A 21,475-nucleotide genomic window follows, 5' to 3' on the forward strand; every position below is an offset into this window, starting at 1 on the left:
AACTTATCTTCATCGAGTTTTGGGTTATACTGATAAGCTGTCGACGTTAGAAGTACAATCAACTCCATGCTTCTCTTGAAAAAAGGATTTCTCTGACGCAGGCTAGATGGTAGACAGACATTAAGTTGGATGAAGAGGAAGATAATACTCTACAAGAGGAAGAAGAGAAAAAAAGGAGGAGGAGACAGGACATGCTACTGGGAGGTTTGAGAAGTTGTTTCAATTGTTCAACACAACAATGATGATCTGATATGCAAATATATATATATTTGACCATTTCTAAATATATATATATTTGACCATTTCTAAAGCCAACTAGGAGACTTGTACTTCATTATCAGCTTAAATCATTTTTCTGTCCCTTAGATCCGTGTCATCTCCTAAAAATAAGCCAATTCCCTCTCTCATGCCTTACAGAACCAAGAGAAATAAAGAAGACGGGTCGATTTTTCTGTCCTGGGGAATGTGGGAAACGGATGTTGAGGGAGCTCTCACACCAGATGCCCCCTCAGCTCAAAGGGTAGAGAATCAGGTTCCGAATGGTCCAGGTCTCCCGCCACCTGATCGTAGATTCCTCTTGGATCCTCATCCTTGCGCTCAGGCCAGTGGTGGTCATAGGAGCCCTAGCAAGCAGAAGGTGTAGTTAGAGCCACGGGAGATGGCTGGGCATCATCCTCATAGCGTTAGGAGACACATACCCCTGCTCAACTGCCCAGGGGGAAGCGGGGGCACATGTTTTAACGTTTAATTCTGGAAAGCTCCCATCACCTTACTGTAACACTGATAACGCCAGACCAGTCTGGAGTTACCTCCACCTGTCCTCTCCCATGCTCCCTGCCTTGTGGATTGTTCCACAGGAAGTCCACTTATAAGTACATCGACCTGCCTCTCAAGAAAGAGGGTAAATGTCAGAGAGACAATCAGATCTTCGAAAGCCCATGCGATTAGCCAGGGGAACTGCAGCAAGTGAGTCACGAGTCAGTCTGATGAATTTCCAAAAATACTGATAATTAAAATAAAATTTAAAAACAACCAAACACACTGCCATTAAATCAATTTCCACTTCCAGTGACCCTGCAGAACAGAGTAGAGCTGCCCTGTTTGTTTCTGAGACTGTAACTCTTCACGGGAGTAGAAAACCTCATCTTTCTCCTACAGAGCGGCTGGTGGTTTCAAACTGCTGACCTGGTAGTTAGCAGCCCAATAGGTTACTACTATGCCACTCAGGTGCCTCACGATTATCGAAATAGTAGAAACAAAAGACCATGTCAGGTGCCTTTCACTGGGGATGTCCCTGGTCCTCGTGTTTTAGAGTGACAAACATTAGACCGGAATGGCGTCCAGTTCAAGTACGGTCTGTCACCTCTTTTTCTGTCCCGCCAGAGAACCAAGAGCTGTTTCGCATTTTCAGATTGCTGGATAAGACCAAAAGAAGAAGATTCATGTGATTCATGACCTTACCAAATGAAAAATTCAGGATCACAAATTCAGTTCCACTGGAACATAGCCACACGTGCTCACTCGACTGCATTCGAACCGGATGGAGGAGTGGTTGTGTGTCGGGCTGCTAACTGCAAGGCCAGCTGTTTGAAACCCCCAGCCGCTCCAAGGGAGGAAGAGGAGGCTTTCCACTCCCATGAACAGGGACAGTCTCAGAAGTGGGCGTGATAGCAGTGAGATTGGCTTGGTTCGGAGTTATGACTGTTTTAACTCGACAATGACAGAGCTGAGTCACCGGGAGAAAGACCGTGTGTCTCACAAAGCCCCAAATATTTGCAACATTCAGTTTCACAGAGGACGACGACTGCTTCCATCAGTGCACCCGAGGGCACAGATGTTCAGCACCAGGAACAGCATTTGGGGGTGTGGTGTTCAGGCTGGTCAAAGAGCTCAGGTCTGAAGATGGTGTCTCAATGTTCTCTCTCACTGCCACCAAGTTGACGCTGTTCCAACTCCTAGTGATTTTATCAATTAAGGGGATAACATTGACATTCTTGGCCCCCAGGTGTCAGAGCAGAAAATCAGGCATCCTGTGGGGGAGTGGGTGGGGCTTGGGTGGCTGCTTGAACGCCTTCCTGTTGCTGCTGTTTGTCCAGCCACCATCTTTATTCCCTCTGGGCTCCCTGCCCCTTCTCCACCCTCCAGCAGGGATGTAGACCTGCCCAGTTAGAATATGCCATCGCCCACTTCAACGCTGGGTTCGACAACGAGTGAGACCCAAGAGGTTGCAATCTTGCTTGCTGAAAGTGAGGAGGACTTGAGGCACTTGTTGATGAAGTTCAAGGGTTGCAGCCTCCAACATGGATTAAGCTCAATGTCAAGAAGACCAAAGCCTCACAAGTGGACCAATAGGTCACATCATGATACATGGAGAGAAGTTTGACCTTGTCCAGGCTTTTGCTATGCTTGGATCCGTACTCGGTGGTCATGGAAGCAGACGAAAAGACGGGTAGCCTGGAGTAACCCTGCTGCACAGGCCTCTTTAAGACAATTGGAAAGGAGGGAGGTTACTTTGAGGACTGAGGTGCAGCTGACCCAAACCAGGGTATTTCCAGTCTTCTCAGATGCATATGAAAGTTAGCCACTGGATAAGGCAGACGGGGAAGAATTGACGTCTTTGTAGTGGGATGTTGGTGAGGAGCCTGGAAAGTACCATGGACTTCTACAAGGACAAACAAATCGGACTTGGAAGAAGTATGGCCAGCGTGCTCCTTTGAGGCCGGGATGGCGAGATTTTTGTCTTCTGTGTTTTAGGAGAGGCTAGGCCCTGGACAAGGACATCCTGTTTGGTGAAGTAGAGGGGCAGGTAGCGAGAAGAAGACCCCTGAGGAGAGGGATTGGCACAGCGGCCGTGACAATGGGCTCAAGTCATTGTGAGGCTGGCGCAGGACCGGACAGTGCTCTGTTGTGTTGTGCACAGGGTCCCTAGGAGGCAGCACTGACCTGATGGCACCTATCAACAAGCCAGGAAGTGTCAGTCCTGACAACTGGGAGCTCCAGGAAAAGAGGAGGAAGCGTTTTTGGAAGGGGTTGTTGGTGCAGCGCCTGGGGCAGGGTCATTGTGCTGTCCCTAGGATCGGCACCGGGTGGAACAGACTCCCCGGCGACCAACAGCTGAGTGAGTGGGGGACAAACTGAGCCTCACTGGGGCCATCTGGAGGGGAGGAATCCTGGGTCCAAGTGGGCCTGTACACACTTCTATACCTTGGTTTTTTGAATGAATGGGCTCCAAAATTATCCCCCCCCCCTTCCTCTGTTTAACCAGTGGAGTGGAGATGGGGTCTGTTCAATGAGACACTAGCGCTCTTGATTTCATCATAACAGCATTGTAGCTGGGCAGACAGCTTGCCAGTGAAACTACATGGTCCAGTTAGGCCTGGCCTTATTTTTACCAGGGAAATGCGAGCAGAAGTGATTGATGCCATTCAGTGGCCCAGGACCATAAGGAGGACCTATATTTGATGAGTGGCTAAATCTATTGGCAGCTGAAAGAAAGATTATACAGTGAACCCTCGCCACTTTGCGCTTCGACTTCCACGGCTTCACTCTATCGCGGTTTTTGCGTAACAGCGCATGCTCTGTCATGACTGCCACTGATTGGCTCATACTGTACATGCTTGATGCCATAAATAATATAATAAATAATAAATGATAATTGTAACGTCCAAAATGTTTTACTGTATTTACCCTTTTTCGTTTAATAAATTGGGTAATACGAGTGTAATGGTGACTAAAGGGTGTTTTTTCATGTCCTCTATGCTCTAACTACGAAAATATTTGATTTACAAATAAGGAATCCTACTTCGCGGAATTTCATTTATCACCGTAGGGCCTAGAACCGATTAACCGCGATAAACGAGGGTTCACTGTATGTTCAAATCCACCAGTTGCTCCTCTGGAGAAAAAAAACGCTTCTGTAAAGATTTGCCACCGTGGAAGCCCACAGGGCAGTTCTAATCTGTCCCAGGGGTCACTCTGAGTTGGGATGCACTCGATGTCAGTGGGTTTAGACTGTGGGTTCTTTTGGAGGAGGGTGCTGACCATCAGGCGGGCTTGTGTCTCCAGCACATTTCCTATTGCCAGTGACTGGTCTGTTCCTGTGGAGGAGGCCGGTCGGCCAGGGGAGGGTGGAGGGATGAGACGGGAAGCACGTGGATTCTGAAAGGAGCACCTGCGGCAGGGCCCTTGGCCTCCGGCTGGTTGGTCAGGAAGCAGCATCTTTCAGCCCCTGGATGACGGCCGGGCCTCTGCTACCGTAGAGCCGTAGGGCTGGGGTCCTAGCGCTGGCCAGGCCAGACTTTTGCTAATACAAGTCTTCTTACCATCTGTACTTCGTCGTAGAGGGCTCCCCACGTCCCAGAGGGGGCATACAGTCTGCCCACTTCATCATAGAGGGGCCCAGCAAAGGGCATGCCTTCATCCACGGGTCCTGTGAAGCCTAGAGTCGGAGGGAAAGCCAGAGATGGTAGACGCAGGGCACTCAGTCCAGAGGTCCACGGTCTCTATGGGGCAGGGGCGGTGGGGACGGGGTGGAGATCCCGATGTCCATGACTCACCTCGGGGATAAGGCCCTTCCTCCAGCATGGGGGGCAGCTGGGGACTCCAGTCCCTCATGGAGTGGTAATAGGGCTCCACATCTGCTTTGCTGACCTGGCCCCCCCAACCCAAACAAAACCAAACCATGATTTCTATCCTCTGACCCCATGGTCCCTGGAACGGGCAAGAAAATGACTGCTCTTAACCGGCCAGTGTCCTGTCAGCCCCATCAGCGTGGCTGGAGGAGGCCGTCCACTCACCGAGGAGCTCTGAGTGTCCCGGTCTCCACTCAGCTGGCTGTCCTCGTAGTCGTTCCCGACTCGGTCCTCCTCTGACCTGCCAGGATGGAGGTGGGGCGGCCATTCGTTGGCCCTCGGTGCCCTCTGACGCCACACCTCAGACCCCTCCTCACAGCGCGTCATCCCCTTACTCACCCCGCTTCCGTCTTCTCGGAGATGCCTGCGGGAAACCGGAGAGAAGAGGGCAGAGACTCCTTTCAGCACACTGACCACGGAGAGACCCTCCACCTGCCTTGCCCTCGGGGCTCCCCCATCACCCTCAGCCCCCCATCCTGGCAGGGGAAGGTGTTCTCCTCACGCTCAGCAAGTTGCCTCTGTCTCCACTTCCAGACGAAGCCCCCGATACAGGAGGCATTGGAAAGCAGCAGGAGGCTCCCGACAGCGAACAGCATGGGCAGCATGGGCAGTCCCGGGGGTCCTGAGGGCAGGGAGGCACTCAACAGGGGCCACAGGACAATGGACCCTAGGCCCGGAGAGGGGCATCGTGGGAAGGACTGTTCCCGACCAAGCAAAGACCCTCTGAGGTCAAAGAAGCCAGAAGCAGGCGTCTCCATGTCCACCCTTGCCGCCTCAGGGCAGATGGGCAGCTCCTTTCTGGAATCAAGCCAGAAGCAGTCGGTTCAGACAGAGTAAGCAGAGGTTCAGACCTCTGTCTGAATGTTGTCTACAGACTCGGGATGGAACTTCGGTCCCTTAACTGGCCATCCAAGAACTTCTGTGATTTGGTTCTTTGGTCCACATCTTCAGCCTTATCCACCAACCTGGTAGTAGACCCTCCAGTCTCACAAACAACCCTCCCGCAGGCTGTTCCCAGAACCCCTTAACCCTCAGCCTCAACTTCTCAAGTACGTACCTATGGCTGAAATGTCCAGGCAAACATTTATTCCCCTTGTAAACTTCGTTTCCAAGGGCTTCTCTCCCCTTGTGGACAAACTTCCATCCCAATATCAGCCAGTCCCCTTGCGGACAAACTTCCATCCCAGTATCAGCCAGTCCCCTTGCGGACAAACTTCCATCCCAGTATCAGCCAGTCCCCTTGCGGACAAACTTCGATGCCAGCCAATATCGGCCCGACTTCTCGACTGTGTACCAGAGACCAAGGCCGAGTCTGCACACACATCTGCTCCCCATCAGTGCCTCACGGTCTACTGACAACACTCATTGTCCTTTGAGGAAACTGTCCTCCACTCCCTGCCTGTCTGACTCAACCAGGGTCCCCTGGGGTGGGCAGACTCCAGCCTGGTCCAGAAGCACCCCCATCCCTCCTTCCACCGTGATCGGCTCAGAGACGGGCATTTATTTGACCCAAAGTCGAACTTTTTCCAGAAGAGGGCAGTCGTTCCTCTGCTGGCCACTAAGGAGTGACCTAAAGGCAGAGATGAGGAGGGAGCTGTCTGTCTGAGATGAAGAGAGGGCGAGAAACAGGTCCGGGTGGGATCTTTGAGCACTGGCGTTCCCTCGCACTTGCAGGAACCGAGCAATCCTGTTGATTGCTGACCACAGCTGCGTTTCTGTCCCTTGCCACCTTCTTCTTGGGCCCTGAAGGGGACTGTCTGCAGACCATCGTCCATCGTTCCGTGCACACTCTCTCTCTCCCTCCACACTCTTTGGCAGGTGCTTCCGACACTGACTCTGACCGGTAGCATGAATGGGACCCTGAAAGCCCCAAACCCACATGCATCCTGCCACGGGGACTAAGACACCACTCGACTCCCTCGGACTGTGGACCAGATAGGTGAATAGCTTTGTCCTCAGACGGAGTGCATGGGGCAATGGATCCATGCGGATGCTGTTGGCTTCAAATCTAACTTCTCGCCATTTGTCTTCCCCTTTGACCGTTTTTTTGCTTGTTCTAGTGTTTGTTATTTTTTTCCCACTGAAGCTGATCTGTGTTTGGAGCAAATGAGACCTAAAAAGGGACCGGGCAGGTGCTGATACATCGGGGCTTGTCCTCTCTTGCTGCTCTGGGCACTCCTGTGGCCACTTCTCCGTGAAAAAACCAAGGAGTGGTACGGATCGACTAGAGGTGTGTGGCCCAGTTCCCTCCGTTGTCTCAACCAAGACCCAGGTGGTTGCCAGGCATGTGAGGAAGATGCCAGCCGAGACTCCCAGTCCCGGCCAGACTAGTAGCTGACTGCAGAAATGAGTCAAGCCAGCCCAGCCCAGAAATGTTCCATCGGAATCATGGAATCAAATCATGAGAAATAACAAAAGCTTGTTGCTCTAAGTTTCTGGGGTTGGAGCACAGCAAAAGTTGGGAGGGAAATAATGCCTCTGTTTGGGCAACAGGAAGGGCTAAGGTTATATATAGGTGGATGACTGCAGAGGTAGAGCTAGCCTTACAAGAGGAGAGGAGGTGGAGCTAGAATCTAGAAGGTTCTATTCACCCCATGGAGGAGTAGGCTGGGTACTCACTGGCAGGCTGCTCTGTGGGAGGCTGGTGGCCTGGTTCTCCAGAAGGCTGATCCAGACCTGGGAAGAAGATAGAGATTCCTAACAAATCCCAAGAGTCTGGGATATGCCTTAAATATCCCAGCCTTCTTTTAACTATTTCCATTCACATAGAGATAAGATTTATGGAAACTGGTTCAAGGCTTGGAAATATTTCTTTTTTTCTTTTTTCTTTTTTGGCTTAGAAATATTTCAGAGATAGCTGGGGATTGCTGCTACTAATGGCAATAATGTTAACAAAGCTAACGCCTATAATAATAGTAATGAATGAATGATGAGTGTTTTATGGTGTACAAGACTCTTAATCTTGGGTTCAAAAAAATGTTGGACTTTCAGAATTTCTTAAAAGAGGAATAGATGTTAGAAGCGGTTCTCAACCTGTGGGTCGCGACCCTTTTGGGGGTCGAACGACCCTTTCACAGGGGTCTCCCGATTCCTAACAGTAGCAAAATGACAGTGATGAAGTAGCGATGAAAATAATTTTATGGTTGGGGGTCACCAACACACGAGGAACCGTATGAAAGGGTCCGCGGCATGAGGAAGGTTGAGAACCCCTGCAGAGAGGTGAACGCAGTGCGCTACAGTTGGGTTTGAAAGGAAGGCTGGGGTGGGAGGGACCTAGAAGAGGGAAGATTGTAGGTAGAGGAAGGAGTCTGCAGAAAGGAGACAGAAAAGGAGGGCTTTCTCGGGGCAGAGTAAACAGAGGATGAGTATGTCCTACCCCAAGGGTTTGTTCAAGTCCACGTGTTTTTACATAGCATTTATTTATCTTGCGTTACTGGGAGCCCTGGTGGCGGCGTGGTTACGCATTGGGCTGCTAACCTCGGCAGCACAGCAGTTCGAACCACAGCACTACTCAAGAGGAAGGTGAATCTTTCTGCTCCTGCAAGATTGACAGCCTTGCAAACCGTCCAAGGGCTGCTAAGAGTCGGATCAACTCGAGGCAGTGGTTTGGGTCGTGTTCAGGAGCCCTGGTGGACAGTCTCAAGGTCAAGAAAGCTTTCAGTCTGTTAAGTCACACAGCTGGGAACGACCAGAGCTGGAATGTGAACCCGGGCTTCAGGGAACCAAAAATTGACAAGGTGACCGTGTGCTCAGGAAATTTGTCCATTTCATCCAAGTTGTTTAACTTTGGGTATAAAGGTATAAATTTGCTTTTAATCTTGCCTAGTTATTCTCAGATAATGCTGGTGGGATCTGTAGCAATATTTCCTCTTTCATTCGTGTTACTGGTGGTTTGTGGCTTGTATGTTTTTTATCATCCTGAAGAAAGATTTACCCATGTCATTGATCTCTCTCTCTCTCTCAGCAAGCAGCGTTTGTTTACTTTGATTTTTCTCTATTGTTTTTTGTTTTGTTTTAGTTCTGATTCTTGCTCTTATCTTTACTATTTTGTTTACTATTCTGTTTATTTGGCATTTAGTTTGCTCTTCTTTCTCTAGTTTCTTAACGTAGAAATGTGGAGTGTTGATTTGAGAACATTCTTATTTAGTCTGCTAGGAGGGATCTTCAAAAAATGCATGGAAAAATGAAATCCAAAGATACAGAATTTTCCTGGGATCTTTGAAGACCTCTCATACAGAGAAGCACCAATGCTAGCACTTTCCCTCTAAGCACCGTTTTGGCTGCACCCTGCCCTCAAGAGGCTGTCTTGCTTTTCATTCTATTCAAGCTATTTTCTAATTTCACGTTGTCGTCAGTCCCATTCACACAGGATGATGATTAGAAACTGGTGTGTGGAGTCCAGCTGCCTGGAATGCCGTCTCCTGGGGCTTCTTCCCAGCTGTGTGACCTTAGGCAACCAGCTTACCTTCTCTGGGCCTCGATTTCTTCATAGGTGCAATACGATTCGTGCCTAATTTGCAAGACCATCACATGACGTCTCTGAAGAATTCTCCAGACCTTCCCAAGACGATCCCTTCTCACCTGGAGTGGAGACGTGAGTCCCCTTGTCAGCCAGCCCGCTGTCCCCTAAGGCATTACTAGCCATGAGCCAGATCTTGTAACGTGTAGAAGGCTGCAGCCCGGTCAGTATGAAGGTGGTAGCCTGGGGTGGGAGAACATCCATGTAGAAGTACCCTGGCGCGCCCAGGTCCTCATATCTGCATGGAAAGGTAGACGGCCAGCTGTGGGACAGATCTCAGCCCTCCCGGTTGCCACCTCTTCCTGCTTAGACAGAGACCCACCTGACGCGGAACCTCTGTGGCAAGCCTCCATCAAAGCCAGGCTTCCACTCCAGCCCTACAGAGTGCGGGGTCATGCTCACGACCTTTACTCCTGATGGGGGATCAGGGCGGCCTTTGAGAGAAGGAGGATGGGGGCAGGAAGGGAGTGGTCAGAGGACAAAAGGATTCTGGAATACCCTACCCAGATTTTTCCTAAGGACCTTCAGGTGCCCTGGTAGTGGAGTAGGTTACATGTTGGGCTGCTAATCAAAAGGTCATCAGTTCGAAATCACAGGCCTCTGCACAAGAGAAAGATGAGGCTTTCAACTCCCATACACAGTCATGGTCTTGGAAACCCACAGGGGCAGCTCTATCGGTCCTTTTCGATTCACTATGAGTCAAACTGAACTCGATGGCAGTTGGCTTGAGCGATCTTTTTTTGGAGAAAGAAATACATCCACCCACTCATTGACCCACTCATCTGTTAGGTCATCTACCCATCTATCCGTCCATCCAAACTATCTATCCACCTACCCATCTCCCACGTCTCTTAGTGGACGTCTATACGCTCACTTCTCCTGGTGACAGCATATTCTACATTTTGTTTGGAGAACCATCTCCCAAGGGAGGCGGCTCGGGAACACTTCCAGCCTAGTGTCAGCTGGGGACTTGGGGGGCTGTCCTAGGGAGCAGCCCCTTAACACTCCCACAACCTAATCCCGCCATACTGATGCTGACGAGTTGAATGTTGATGTGGTCCGAGCCGAGGGGGTTGGTGGCTGTGCATGTGAAGAGGGCGTAATCCTGGGCTGCAGACACGTTGGCGATGGTCAGGAGGCTGCTGTGGACCCCACCCTGGTGGTATGTGTGCTCCGTGTACCTGAGAGAAGATAAGGCAGGAACTCAAGAGGTACGGGGAGAGTGGGGAGCTATGGCTGGGTAACAACCAGGATTGGATCTGGAGTGTTGCCTAGCTGGGCTCACCTGGGATCCTGAAGGTCCAGAGGGACCCCATTTTTAGTCCATGTGAAGATGATGTTGGGGACCCCTCGAGCTCGGCAGTGGAGGGTGGCGGAACTTGTGCTGTCTCCAGCTGCGGCGACCTTACTTACAGTAGTGGGGTGCTCCACCTGGGGGGCGACTGTGATGAATTGAGGGATCAAAACAAGGCATGTGGAGAGCCTCCCGTTGGGTGACCAGCCTTGAAGTCAGGGATTTGAGGGTTACCCACATCTGACGACGAGACGAACCAGCCCTCGGGCTGGAGGGGCCACCCCATTGTCCACGATACACTGGTATGCGCCAGCCTGGGCCAGGTTGGCAGAATGAATCTTCAGATATCCTATAGATCCCTTTGACGTATCCTCCATGTTGTCGTCCAAGCTCTGGTCTTCTTCTTCTTCCCCCTAGCGGCCCAAGAGTGGGCCTCACAGTCAAGTACCAGGGCCAGTATCCGCAGAACAGGGTCAAGCATGGCTCCTTTTCAGATATAATTACCCTCCTCAAAGCTAGGGAAGGAAAATTTCCCTGTCACCCAACTACCCACCCATCTCTCCAACCATGTGAGCAGGAGTCCATCAATTTATCTATCAATCCAGTCAACCACTCACCCTTCTATCTGTCCAACCATTCATTCATGCTTGAAACTATTCATCCATCCTTCCAGGCAATCATCCACTCATTCATGAACCCCACCATTTATCTTCTTTCTATCCACGTGTCTAGTCGCCATTCTAGTTCTCCAGCCATCCACACCATTCATTCATTGACACATATACCCATAAGCACATGCCTGTGTTCATTCATTCATCCTGCTACCCATTTATCCACCTCTCCATTGGCCCATCCACCCACCCATCCATCTACTCCATCCATCCATCCATCCATCCATCCATCCATCCATCCATCTATCCATCCACTGGCACATACACCCATAAATGCCTGCATGTGTTCATCCATTCATCCTACTACCCATTTATCCACCCCTCCATTGACCTATCTACCCACCCACTCATCTATCCATCCAGTCCATCCATCCATCCATCCATTCACTTTCAGAAGACTTCTTTCCTCCGATGGTGCACCCATCAATGGTATTGATCTACCATTTCACCTAATACACCTACCCAATTGTCTCTCTCATGGGCTCAGTTGTCCATCCACCCACTCATTGACCCACTCATCTGTTAGGTCGTCTACCCATCTATCTGTCCATCCGAACTATCTATCCACCTACCTACCTACCTCCCAATCCTTATTGATGGCGCGTGCTCCCTACATAATTGTGCAGGCTCTCACAGAAGTGGTCCCTACTCTCAAGGAGGTTACAGTCACGCCCTTGACCCTCTCAGCCCCCAGCACCATTCACCAGAGGCCAGGTCCTCACCAGCTTCTCCCAACTGAACATCCCTGGGAGGATGGGGTTGGCATCAACGGAGCAGACAATTTCCACAGAACCCCCAACATCCACCTCGGTGGGATCCCGGAGGGTGCGTATGATGGGAGCATCTGGGGAAGAGGCATGGGCTGAGGGCAGTCACTTGGACCCCAACAAGCTGTGGTGGGAAAGGGCCCCAGGTAGTTGAGAGGTTTGTTAAAGGTGCCCAGGTAAGCTGGAGTATAGACATAGTGTGCCCCTTGACCCGGAGCAGCTGGGGCAGGGTCCTCCGGATGGGTGAAGGTCTCCCCCACCTCTGCCATGCCTCCACAGTACTTGCGTCATTCAGGGTGGCTTCCACAATGCCATGCTGGGAGGCTGCCCCAGTGGGCTTTGCTTTCTTATGGAGAAGCACCCAGGCCAGCAGGAGAGTGTGGGTGGCTCCATCCGGGCAAGGTCTTCCAGAGTGGGAGGGGTTCCAGAGTATCTGGGTAGCCCTGGGTGAGGGGAGCTCCTCCCCCCCTCCGCCCCCGCCCCCGGTGGAGAATCCACAGCAGGAGAGTTCCCCAGGTAGGAGTGCTTTCCCGGGTAGGCAAGGCTCCCCGCCCTCATGGGCAGACAAGGGGGCCGGAGCTCACAGTGCACGTCCAGTCGCACAAACACCTCAGCAGTGCCCTCCGAGTTCTGGCAGTGCAGTTGATAGAGGCCATCATCCGCGCGTGTCACATTCCACAGCTGCAGAGCCCCGCCGGACAGGATGCGATGCCGGGGGCCACCCGCTGCGGGGAGGCCTGAGTGAGGCGCCTGCCGGGCCCTCCTTCCCCGGGACCACGCCTTGACCCAGGCCCACCTGGCGCACCTGGGCTGAGACGATAGCCGCAGAAAGTCCAGTTGAAGGCCTCGGGGGCGGGATTGGCGGACATAGACACCGGCAGCAGGGCCTCGCCCTGCTCCACCGCGGTCACCACAAGGACCTGCTCCCCCAGAGACTCTGGACGGTCTGCGGGAGGGGGGGCCCCCGGGAGTAACGATCGCTTTTAAGATTGGGATCAGACAGCCATTCGAGGTCAGGCCCAGGCTCAAGGGTTAACATTGGGGTCACAATAAGGGACCAAAAAATCCTCACTGTCATCGAGTCGATCCCTACAGGATAGAATACAACTGACCCAGGTGGACAGAACTATAACTCTTAACGGGAATTAAAAAGCCTCATCTTTCTTCGGCAGAACGGGCAGGTGGTTTTGAACTGCTGACCTTACGTTTAATAGCTCAATGCATAATCTACTTTGCCACCGTGGTTCCAATGAGGGACAAAGGTCATAGTCATGTTCAGAGTTGAGCTCCGATATAAAGTTCAAGATGGCGATAAGAATCCAATTGAGGAGGAGGTGAAGGTCAGGTTTAAGGATGGAGAAAGGTCAAGGCAAAGTCAAGGGTTGGGATGGATGTCATGCTCAGAGGGTCGGGACAGCAGCGGGATAGGAATGGATGGTGCAGGGCCGCGAGTCAGGGAAACGTTCAGGGTCAGGGGTGAACGTGCGGGCAGGAGGATGTGGGGTCAGCCCTGGGGGCGCGGCTGCGGGCCATGCACAGCACCTACACAGCACGTTGAGGTGGTAGACGGCGCTCACGGTTTCGCGGAGCTCGGCGCTGTGCGCGCGGCACGTCAGGCGGTGACTGTGGTCTCGGGATGACACTTGCAGGAGGACGCTCCGGGCCGCTGCAAAGCCTTTGTAGGGGGCACTCCGGGGCCGCGCGGGCACGCCATCCAGGCTGGGACGCGGCAGAGGGCGGTGTTCTAGGGAGGGGGCGGGCCCAGGGCCCAGAGGGGGCGGGGCCGGGGCGGCCCTCCCCCGCACGGGTGTCCTCACCTCTCCCCCTCCTTGTCCCAGGACAGGTTGACGGCCGGGTTGCTGCTGACGCTGACGCACGTCAGGTTGACCACGTCCCCGGGGCGCAGCGCCGAGGAGTTGGCCAGAATGGTCAGGTTCGTTGGGGGGACTTCGAGAGGCGGTCGGAGGGAGCGGAGCTCAGCGACGAAGAGGAAGGCCCACCCCGGGCCCCGGCCGGCTCCCATCCCGGAGGGCCCGCGCACCCCTAGGACCCCCGCGGTCAGACCTGGGAGCGCCCTTACACTGCACCACGAGCTGCGTGGACGAGCTGAGCTGGCCCGCCTTGCACGTGAACTTGGCCCGATTGTCCGACGGACCGGCGATGAGCACCAGCTCGCGGGAGAAAGTGTTCCCCGACTTCTCCACGCTTCCCAGCTGTACCCGCCGCGGCTCCTGCGGCGGCCGCGGTTCGGTCACCGTGCGCGAGTCCTGGGAGGGGGCGCCGGGGCTGGCTGGGCGTCGGCCCGCAGAGTTGACCCTCCCGGCTAGCCGTGGGGCGTCCCCCCTGCACTGTCCAATGCGAAACCCCTGAGGCCCATTCAGTTCACTGCCAATGAGATGCCGACTCGCAGCGAGCCCATAGTGCAGGGTAGAACTGCCCCATGGGTTTCCCAGACAGTAACTCTTTACAGTAGAAAGCTTCGTCTTTCTCCCGCGGATGGCACTAGAGGCCTGCACTTGTGGGCGCCCCTTGTCCCCACTAGGTCCTACTCATCTGCTCCCTTATCAGGTAGGCCCAGGAGAAGGCGCCCCATAGGCGGGCGCACGAGTGGTGAACCTCTGGGACAGAGAGCAGTGCCTCCCACGCTGGCTCCGCACATCCTCGCTGTTGCCTGATGCAACTCACAACCAAACCCACTGCCATGGACCCAAAGCGACCCTCTGGGCAGAGCAGAAGTGCGCTCCCTAGGGCAGCCATCTAAGTGAGAGCCCACAGCCTCATCTGTCTCTCTCTGAGCAGCTAGTGGATTCCAACTGCTGACCTTATGTTGAGCGCCCCAAGCCCCCAACTGTAGCCCAGCAGGGCCCTAGAGGCCTGCTACTGTGAGTGCCCTGTGTCCATTCTCAGTCTCAGTCCTCCGCTCCTCAAAATCCGCTCCTGTTACAGGCATTTGCTGGACATCAGGGGCCAGGAAATTCCCTGGAAATCCCAAGCCAGGGATTTAATTTTACCCCCTATTCTTAGTTTGTTATCATAGAATCCGGACATTATCCAGATATTTCTTTAGACCTTTTCCTACTCCATTGCCTTCCATAGATTCTAGAACCTTTGCCCCAAATTCTCTTTGAACCCTAGCCTGCTACTATAATCTAGTACCAATGACGGGCATTTTCTCAGGACTGATCTAATTAGAATGGAACTACATTGTTATTCCTATAATTGCTTGTCTTTGCTTCAGAATTTATACTAACTCCCTAAATTCCCGGATTTCCCCCAGGATTTTGTCAGAATTTCCTTTAATTCGGTCACCCCCAAATTTGCAAATATTCAAATTCATGTGAATAAATGATCAATGTTCTAAGGAGTTACTAGTCTTTGCCCAGAACTTCCAACCTTTACCCAGAAAGCCATTGTCTTTTATCTTTGAATTCTTAGTCATTCCCTAGAATTCCCGCCATTTCATCTGAATTTCAGAATTCCCTTCGATCTTAATGGAATCGCTGCCGTTTCCAGAATTCCATGTTTTATCCCAGAATTCTCACTATTTTCTCAGAACGACCCCAGGATTCTATTTCATTCTCATGGCATTTGTCCTTCCAATTCCCTGCCAAACCTCAGGCTTTCCAGTATTTTCTCCAGAAATCTGAGCTTTCCCAAGATTCCCTCATCCTGTCCCCACATTAGTGACTACCCCACAGGCCTTCTTGCCACCAACCTTCAGCCAGGTGAGAGAGGGTTCTGGGTTGCCCCCAACGGCCAGACACACCAGCCTCACTCGAGTCCCAGCTCGGAGACGCTGCCCTTCCAAAGGCCCCTCAATCCACAGCTTCTGAGCCGGATCTGGGGAAGAGCCAGGAAGCATGGTTTTGCTCTTTGGGCCTAGTCCTGGGAGAGAGGTCTCCAAGGTCTAGGGTTCTCCCGGGGCTGGAGTGGTGGCCTCACACTTCACACTCAGGGTCAGCGACTTCTTGAAGGTCTCCCTTGTAAAGGCCTCGCTGAAAGCCTCACACGTGAGGCTCAGACCGTTGTCCTCCCTCCGCGCCAGAAATGTCAGGTTGGACATGGAGATGTGGCCACCATGCAAGCCCTGGCAGAGAGCAAGCCTCAGATGTGGACACGGGAGCCCCCAGCCGCAGGACCAGAGGCCTGGGTCTGCCCTAGACCCCAACAGGGACATAAATGGCACCCTTTGTTCTATAAGACTCTCGGAGGTCATTTTACCCCAGAACTGAGACTTCCAGGCCCTTAGCCACTTTGTCCCTCAGAGTTAGGCGTCCAAAACTCAATGACTCCCTCCTGCAGGCCCTCGGGATTGGGTAATGCCCCATCGTACCTCCATCACAGTTTCCTCTGTGGGTGTCAGCTGCCGCCAGCCCAGCCACCATCTCAGCAGGACGCGGGGGCGACTGGACTTGCTGATGCAGCAGAGGGTGATGTTCTTGTTCTCAGCCTGGGATACAGATCCGAGGATGACGACGGCACTCGGGGGGACTGCAGGGACAGATGGCCAGAGGAGACACCCCCAGGCTGAACTGGGATAGGTGACAAGGGCTTCGGGGCAAGGTAGGCATGATTGGGGGGCACTGATGGACGGATGGGCCGCTGGGACCGGGACTCACAAGTGACCTGCAACTTGACCCTACGTTCCTGGGTCCCCGTGGACACACTGTTGTAGGCCTCACAGCTGAGCCACGCCCCGTGGTCCTCTGGCCGCACCGTCATCACCAGCACACTTCGGGCCACTGCCTGTGTATGCTCTGTGCCCCACGGTGTGGGCATCAGCTGGCCATTCTGGGGACAGGGAGAGCCATGGGGAGCCTTGAGACTAGCTTCTGACCCTTGCTCTCCCCTACCCCTATGTCTGACCCCTGACCTTACCTTTAACCACTGCAGTGTGGCTGGTGGGTTGCCCCCTTGCACTACGCATGGTAGCTCCAAGCTCTGCCCAGCTCGCACATGACCCTCGTCCAGGCCTGGCCACTCAATAATGGGGGGCCCTGGGGGGACTGAGGTGTGATAGTCATTCAGTGAGTCCAAGGAGTCCCTTCATCCTATCTGAACCCTACGCCCAGCCTCCCCTTTGAGTACCTGTGCCCCCTAGCACCTCCAATCCTGCACCCCATCCCTAATGTCCACAGCTGGCTCCGTTTGCCACTCACACAGAACATTCATGGTGATTGAGACTTTGAGGGGGGTGTCCAAAGCTGGACTGGACCCCTGGCAGACCAGTAACTGCCCGTTGTCCGAGCTCTGGGGTACCACCCTAAGGGGGGAAAGATGAAGGACAGGAGTCAGAGTCATCTGAAATCTGGGGGGGGGGGTGTCAGGGTACATAAGTGGACATCTCAGCACCCTACACTTGGTGTAAGTCTCCATGCGGACTTTCTCTGAGATCTGACACTCCAAGGAGAGAGATTTGGAGAGTCAGAGATGAGAATGGGACACCCAGAGGCCCACAGCTGGCCAAAATCTTTGTGCATCAGACATTGGGAAGTGAGGTACCTATGGAAACATGGTGAAGAATTGGGTCCCAGGTCTCCATATGTGGTCCAAGTGTCCATCTTTAAATCCCTGGGACATGGGGTTTCCCTGGAGGAACTGGGGGGCTGGTGGTGGGGGGGGGAGGGTCCCAGCAGCCGCACCTGACTGTGGCCTCTGTGGTGAAGAGTTTCTCCTGGGACCCTGCATTCACATCAGTGGAGATATCGGAAATTGTTTGTCCACCTTGGGATAACAAGAGAGCTGGCGGGGTGCTGGGTGCCCCACAAGGTAGATTCCCAATTCAAGTCTTCAAGGTGGGAACAATGACCCCCTCCCACCTGCTTCTGGAGGACAAGGATCTGCTCTACCAGCTCCATGCCCACCACACACCCTGAGGGCTGGGGTCCTGAGTCTCCGCCTCCCTCCTTCCCTTCCTGGGTCATCCTGCCACCCACCACCTCACTTTCCCGTCTCAACACTGACAGTACAGTCCCATTTCAGTCTCTCTCATCTCTCCCGGATGCTTCCACACAGATACCCCCTGGACCCCTCCCACCCATCAGTGTATCCCAAAGCCTTTCTTCCTCCAGGTCCCTGCCTCAAGGATGGCGTGTTTTCTGGAGACTCTAGAATGGGAGTGTGGGCAGGCCTTCCCATTGGGAGGCTCACCCAGACCCCACCGTTGACCCACACTCACTCTGCAGGAAAGTGATGTCAGGTGCTGGCTTTGCGTCTCCCGTCACACAGCTGACCTCATACTCCTGCCCAGCGACCCAGGTAACGGAGCTCCCCGCCTCGGGGCTCATCTGAAGCACCTTGGGGGGCACTGATGAGAAAGGGTCAGTCCCACAAAGAAGGGAAACTAGGGCCATCTGACTCTGAGCCCACTTGCTCATGAAATGAGCCTGTACCCATGGTCTTGGGTGGGGAAAGGGCTGGGCCTCTGGGATCTTGGTCGGGGGTGGGGGTGGGGTAGGGTGGGCAGGGGGATGTCTCTCATCCATACCCAAGACGGAGAGGATCACTGTGGGAGCCACCAGCTCGGGGCCTGTCTCGGAGCGGCCCACCTGACACTCATACTCCGCATCATCACTGAGGTCACACGCTGCAATGTACAGGTGGAATTCTCCTGCGGGAGGGGCCCAAGGTCAAGATCACAGCCTCCGCAGGTGGCTCAGGGTCTCAGACTCTGCTCCCTTACCTCTAGCAGGGTCCCCCTCCAGGTGGTAGCGCGGGAAGCCGGGGATCCTAGGATCGGGGCCCAGGAGAAGTCCATCCTTGGCCCACTGCACCGTACTGCCTGGAGCACTGACCCCACACCGCAGCACAGCTGGGGCCCCCTCCACCACGGTCACGTTTTCAGGCAGCGCCCAGAAGCCTCGGGGAACCAAGGCCTTCATCTGCGACTGAGCCAGGCCTGGGGACACGGGGTGATCAGTAAGCTAGGGCAGGGGGCCTGGGTGTGGGGTGTGGGTGGGGAATCGGGGCCACCTGGTCACAGGCCAGGGTCCCACTCACCTGCCTTCAGCAGCACTGTGAGCAGCAGGGCAGCACGGTTCAGCGTTTGCAGGGCAGTGAGTGCCAACCCAGACGCTCCGCCTGAGGCTCCCACGCTGCCCATCACCTGCCTCCTGGCTCGCCTCTGTCTTCCTCTGGACCTATTTCTTTTGTCTCTTTTTGCCTCTCTCTCTCTTTCTGTGGGGTCACTGCCTGTCTCTCCTTCTCTCGTGCTCCTCCGTCACTCTCCCTCTGGCGTGTGTGTGTGTGTGTGTGTGTGTGTGTGTGTGTGTGTGTGTGTCTTCCCGGCCACCCCACTTCCTTCGCTTCTCTCAGCCTCTTGCCTCACACAACCGCTCCAGGATGCGTTCAATGTGGTGGCTCTCTCTTCTCTGCCCCAACTGAACTCCTTCTTACACTCCCACCTCCCCTGGGTGCCCTTGGGGGTCCGCCTCTGGCCCAGCAGGCTCCTCCCAGCCCAGCTGGAACAGGAAATTCCCCCTCAGTCAGCAAATGCCACACACATTCCTGGGTGCCTCCCAAGCCCTGGACAACCCTAGGGCCTGGCTTGTGCTTGAGATGGGGTAGGGGGGTAGGCAGGCCAGATTGGGGCTATCCTGCTTTACACAACACGGGGAGCGGGGAGCTAGGCCTAATGGGGGACATCAGACTCCCCAGCTCTTCCCTGCCCCTGTACATGACCTTAACAAGCCCCCTTTCTCCCTGAGTGCACACCAGCCCCTTCGGTGACATCAGGGACCTCTGCTGAAGAGTGCAGGAGTGGGCGGTGTGAGAGTGGGACGTGTGGGAGGGAAACCCATGTGTGCGTGAGAGCATGTGTGTGCACACAAGCATGGGAGCACGCTGGGCTGGCCCGTGCACGGGAGGGTGAAGGGAGCTGTGGTCTGTGGCAGCACACGGAGAGCGTGCAAGTGCGGCCAAGGGTGAGGGTGCAGGGTGTGTGGCAGAGTGGCTGGGAGTGAGCAGCAGGGTCCTGGGCCAACAGCAACTAGGTGGGGGCAAAGGGCAGGATCCTTGACCATGGGCACCAAGTGGGGGCGCTGCAGCAAGCCTCAGCTCCAATGACTTCCAGGCTCCATCGCTGCCTCCCAGTCTTTGTTCTCCCCCCTCTAAAGATCTCAGCATTTCTGCTTTTGATTGCTTTATTATCCCTCTGGATGGCTCTCTCGCTGGCCCCCACCCCCACTGTGTCTTGCGTTTCTTTCTCTGCCCTCATCCCTATCCACCCTTACCCCTACACTTTAAATCTTTTCCCCGTCAACCTTGCGCTGAGTCTGTCTTCGCTGTTTCTCTCTGCTCCGCGTCCTCCTGATTGCCGCATCCTCAAAGTCTAGAACCATCTGCTGCCTGGCTTGCCCTCCCCGCTTGAGAAGGCAAATTACACATACTCATCACAGTAAGATAGCCTTCTTTTGCCCAGAGTCCTGAGGGAATTGAAGTTCTCTCTCTCTCTCTCTCTCTCTCTCCCTCTCTCCATTCACTCAATCCCCCTCCTACCCAGATCCCTCTCCTACCCAATCTGGTCCTCTAGGAGCCAGATGAAGCCTCCCGCCAGAATCCCCACTGCTTCAATCTTTCTTTGCCCTTGTCCACTATGGACTTCTTGCCCTCCTTCCCCACCCCAGCCTCCTCTTTTACTTCCTGGGCACCAGGCTAAATGCAGAGCTGGGGAGTCTGTTTTGGGGACCCTCACCAGATGGTGTTCCCGGGGGCCAACTGGACCTAAGGCTATCAATTTCTGTGGCCTTTAATTAGCACCTCCTTGCCACCGGCTACCCTGGCTGTTTTCCTTCTCAGGGTGCTCCAGGGACCTCCTGCTCTCCATCTTTCCATGCCTGGGGCCCCAGAGAGCCAGGAAGGGGAAGCAATATCAGGTGTCTGGAAAAACACCCTCCCTCCCTGACTTCCTGCCCAACCAACTCAGGCTCTCTGCTCCGACCCAGCCCAGCGGATTGCAAATGCCACCCTCTGAATCCCCAACACAGGAGCCAGGAGTTTAGAACCTCCCCCACCCCACCCCCCGGCCCCCAGAACTAGGAATATGAGCCCTGAGGACCCTCCTCCCAAGACTTTCCAAATTCAGGTCCCCAGCCCTTTCTCCCCACCAGACTCAGGAGCTCAGCCACCCCACCCCCTCCAACTTCAGCAGATGTTCACTGCCTGCAGCTTCTCCAATCCTCCAGGGCTGCGTGGGGGTGGGAGGGAGATTGGTGCTTAAATCCACCGACTCTAAGACTTAAGACCAGCTTTTCTGACCCCCAGAGCCTCTCTCCCAACTGCACCATGCTGCAGGCAATTGCTAGCCCCTCAGAAACCCAGAGTTCAGGCTGTAGCTTTTCGCCAGCAGGAGGCTGAATTTCTCATCCTTTACAACCCTGGTGGCTGTAGCGGTTACACGCTGGGTTCCAGTTCTCAAGGTCAGCAGTTCAAAACCACCAACCACTCCAAGAGAGAAAACGGGACTTTTTACTCCCATTAACAGTTACGATCTCAGAAGCTCACAGGGGCAGTACTTCCCTGTCCTATGGGGCGTCAGGAGTCACCATCGAATTGATGGCAGGGAACTTGGTTTGAGTTCCTTTATTTTCTTTAGA

The 21,475-nt window shown here is 54.1% G+C and overlaps 1 protein-coding gene across 2 annotated transcripts; it reads right to left on the reverse strand.

Moving 5' to 3' along the window:
- Nucleotides 1-255: 255 nt before the first annotated feature.
- NPHS1 (NPHS1 adhesion molecule, nephrin) lies at nucleotides 256-19,200 on the reverse strand. 2 transcript variants are annotated; one of them, XM_045293028.1, is made up of 29 exons: nucleotides 18,882-19,200; nucleotides 18,565-18,780; nucleotides 18,370-18,492; nucleotides 18,061-18,189; nucleotides 17,525-17,564; nucleotides 17,042-17,145; nucleotides 16,761-16,888; nucleotides 16,502-16,673; nucleotides 16,216-16,373; nucleotides 15,825-15,969; nucleotides 15,598-15,722; nucleotides 13,963-14,149; nucleotides 13,700-13,829; nucleotides 13,429-13,601; nucleotides 12,688-12,828; nucleotides 12,467-12,607; nucleotides 11,838-11,959; nucleotides 10,683-10,857; nucleotides 10,436-10,592; nucleotides 10,180-10,331; nucleotides 9,473-9,584; nucleotides 9,213-9,388; nucleotides 7,251-7,307; nucleotides 5,134-5,253; nucleotides 4,971-4,995; nucleotides 4,797-4,872; nucleotides 4,557-4,650; nucleotides 4,323-4,438; nucleotides 256-623 (listed from the first exon to the last, which is right to left on the reverse strand). In XM_045293028.1, the coding sequence occupies exons 1-29, from the start codon at nucleotides 18,982-18,984 to the stop codon at nucleotides 492-494; spliced, it is 3,729 nt and encodes a 1,242-aa protein (XP_045148963.1). In that variant the 5' UTR covers nucleotides 18,985-19,200; the 3' UTR covers nucleotides 256-491. The 2 variants fall into 2 exon arrangements, with proteins under 2 accessions (XP_045148963.1, XP_012863508.2); XM_013008054.2 differs by having other exon boundaries at nucleotides 17,525-17,606.
- Nucleotides 19,201-21,475: the final 2,275 nt, after the last annotated feature.

The sequence above is a fragment of the Echinops telfairi genome, unplaced genomic scaffold (assembly GCF_000313985.2).
Source record: "Echinops telfairi isolate 266 unplaced genomic scaffold, ASM31398v2 ScPeMD7_655;HRSCAF=1070, whole genome shotgun sequence".
NCBI lineage: Eukaryota > Metazoa > Chordata > Mammalia > Afrosoricida > Tenrecidae > Echinops > Echinops telfairi.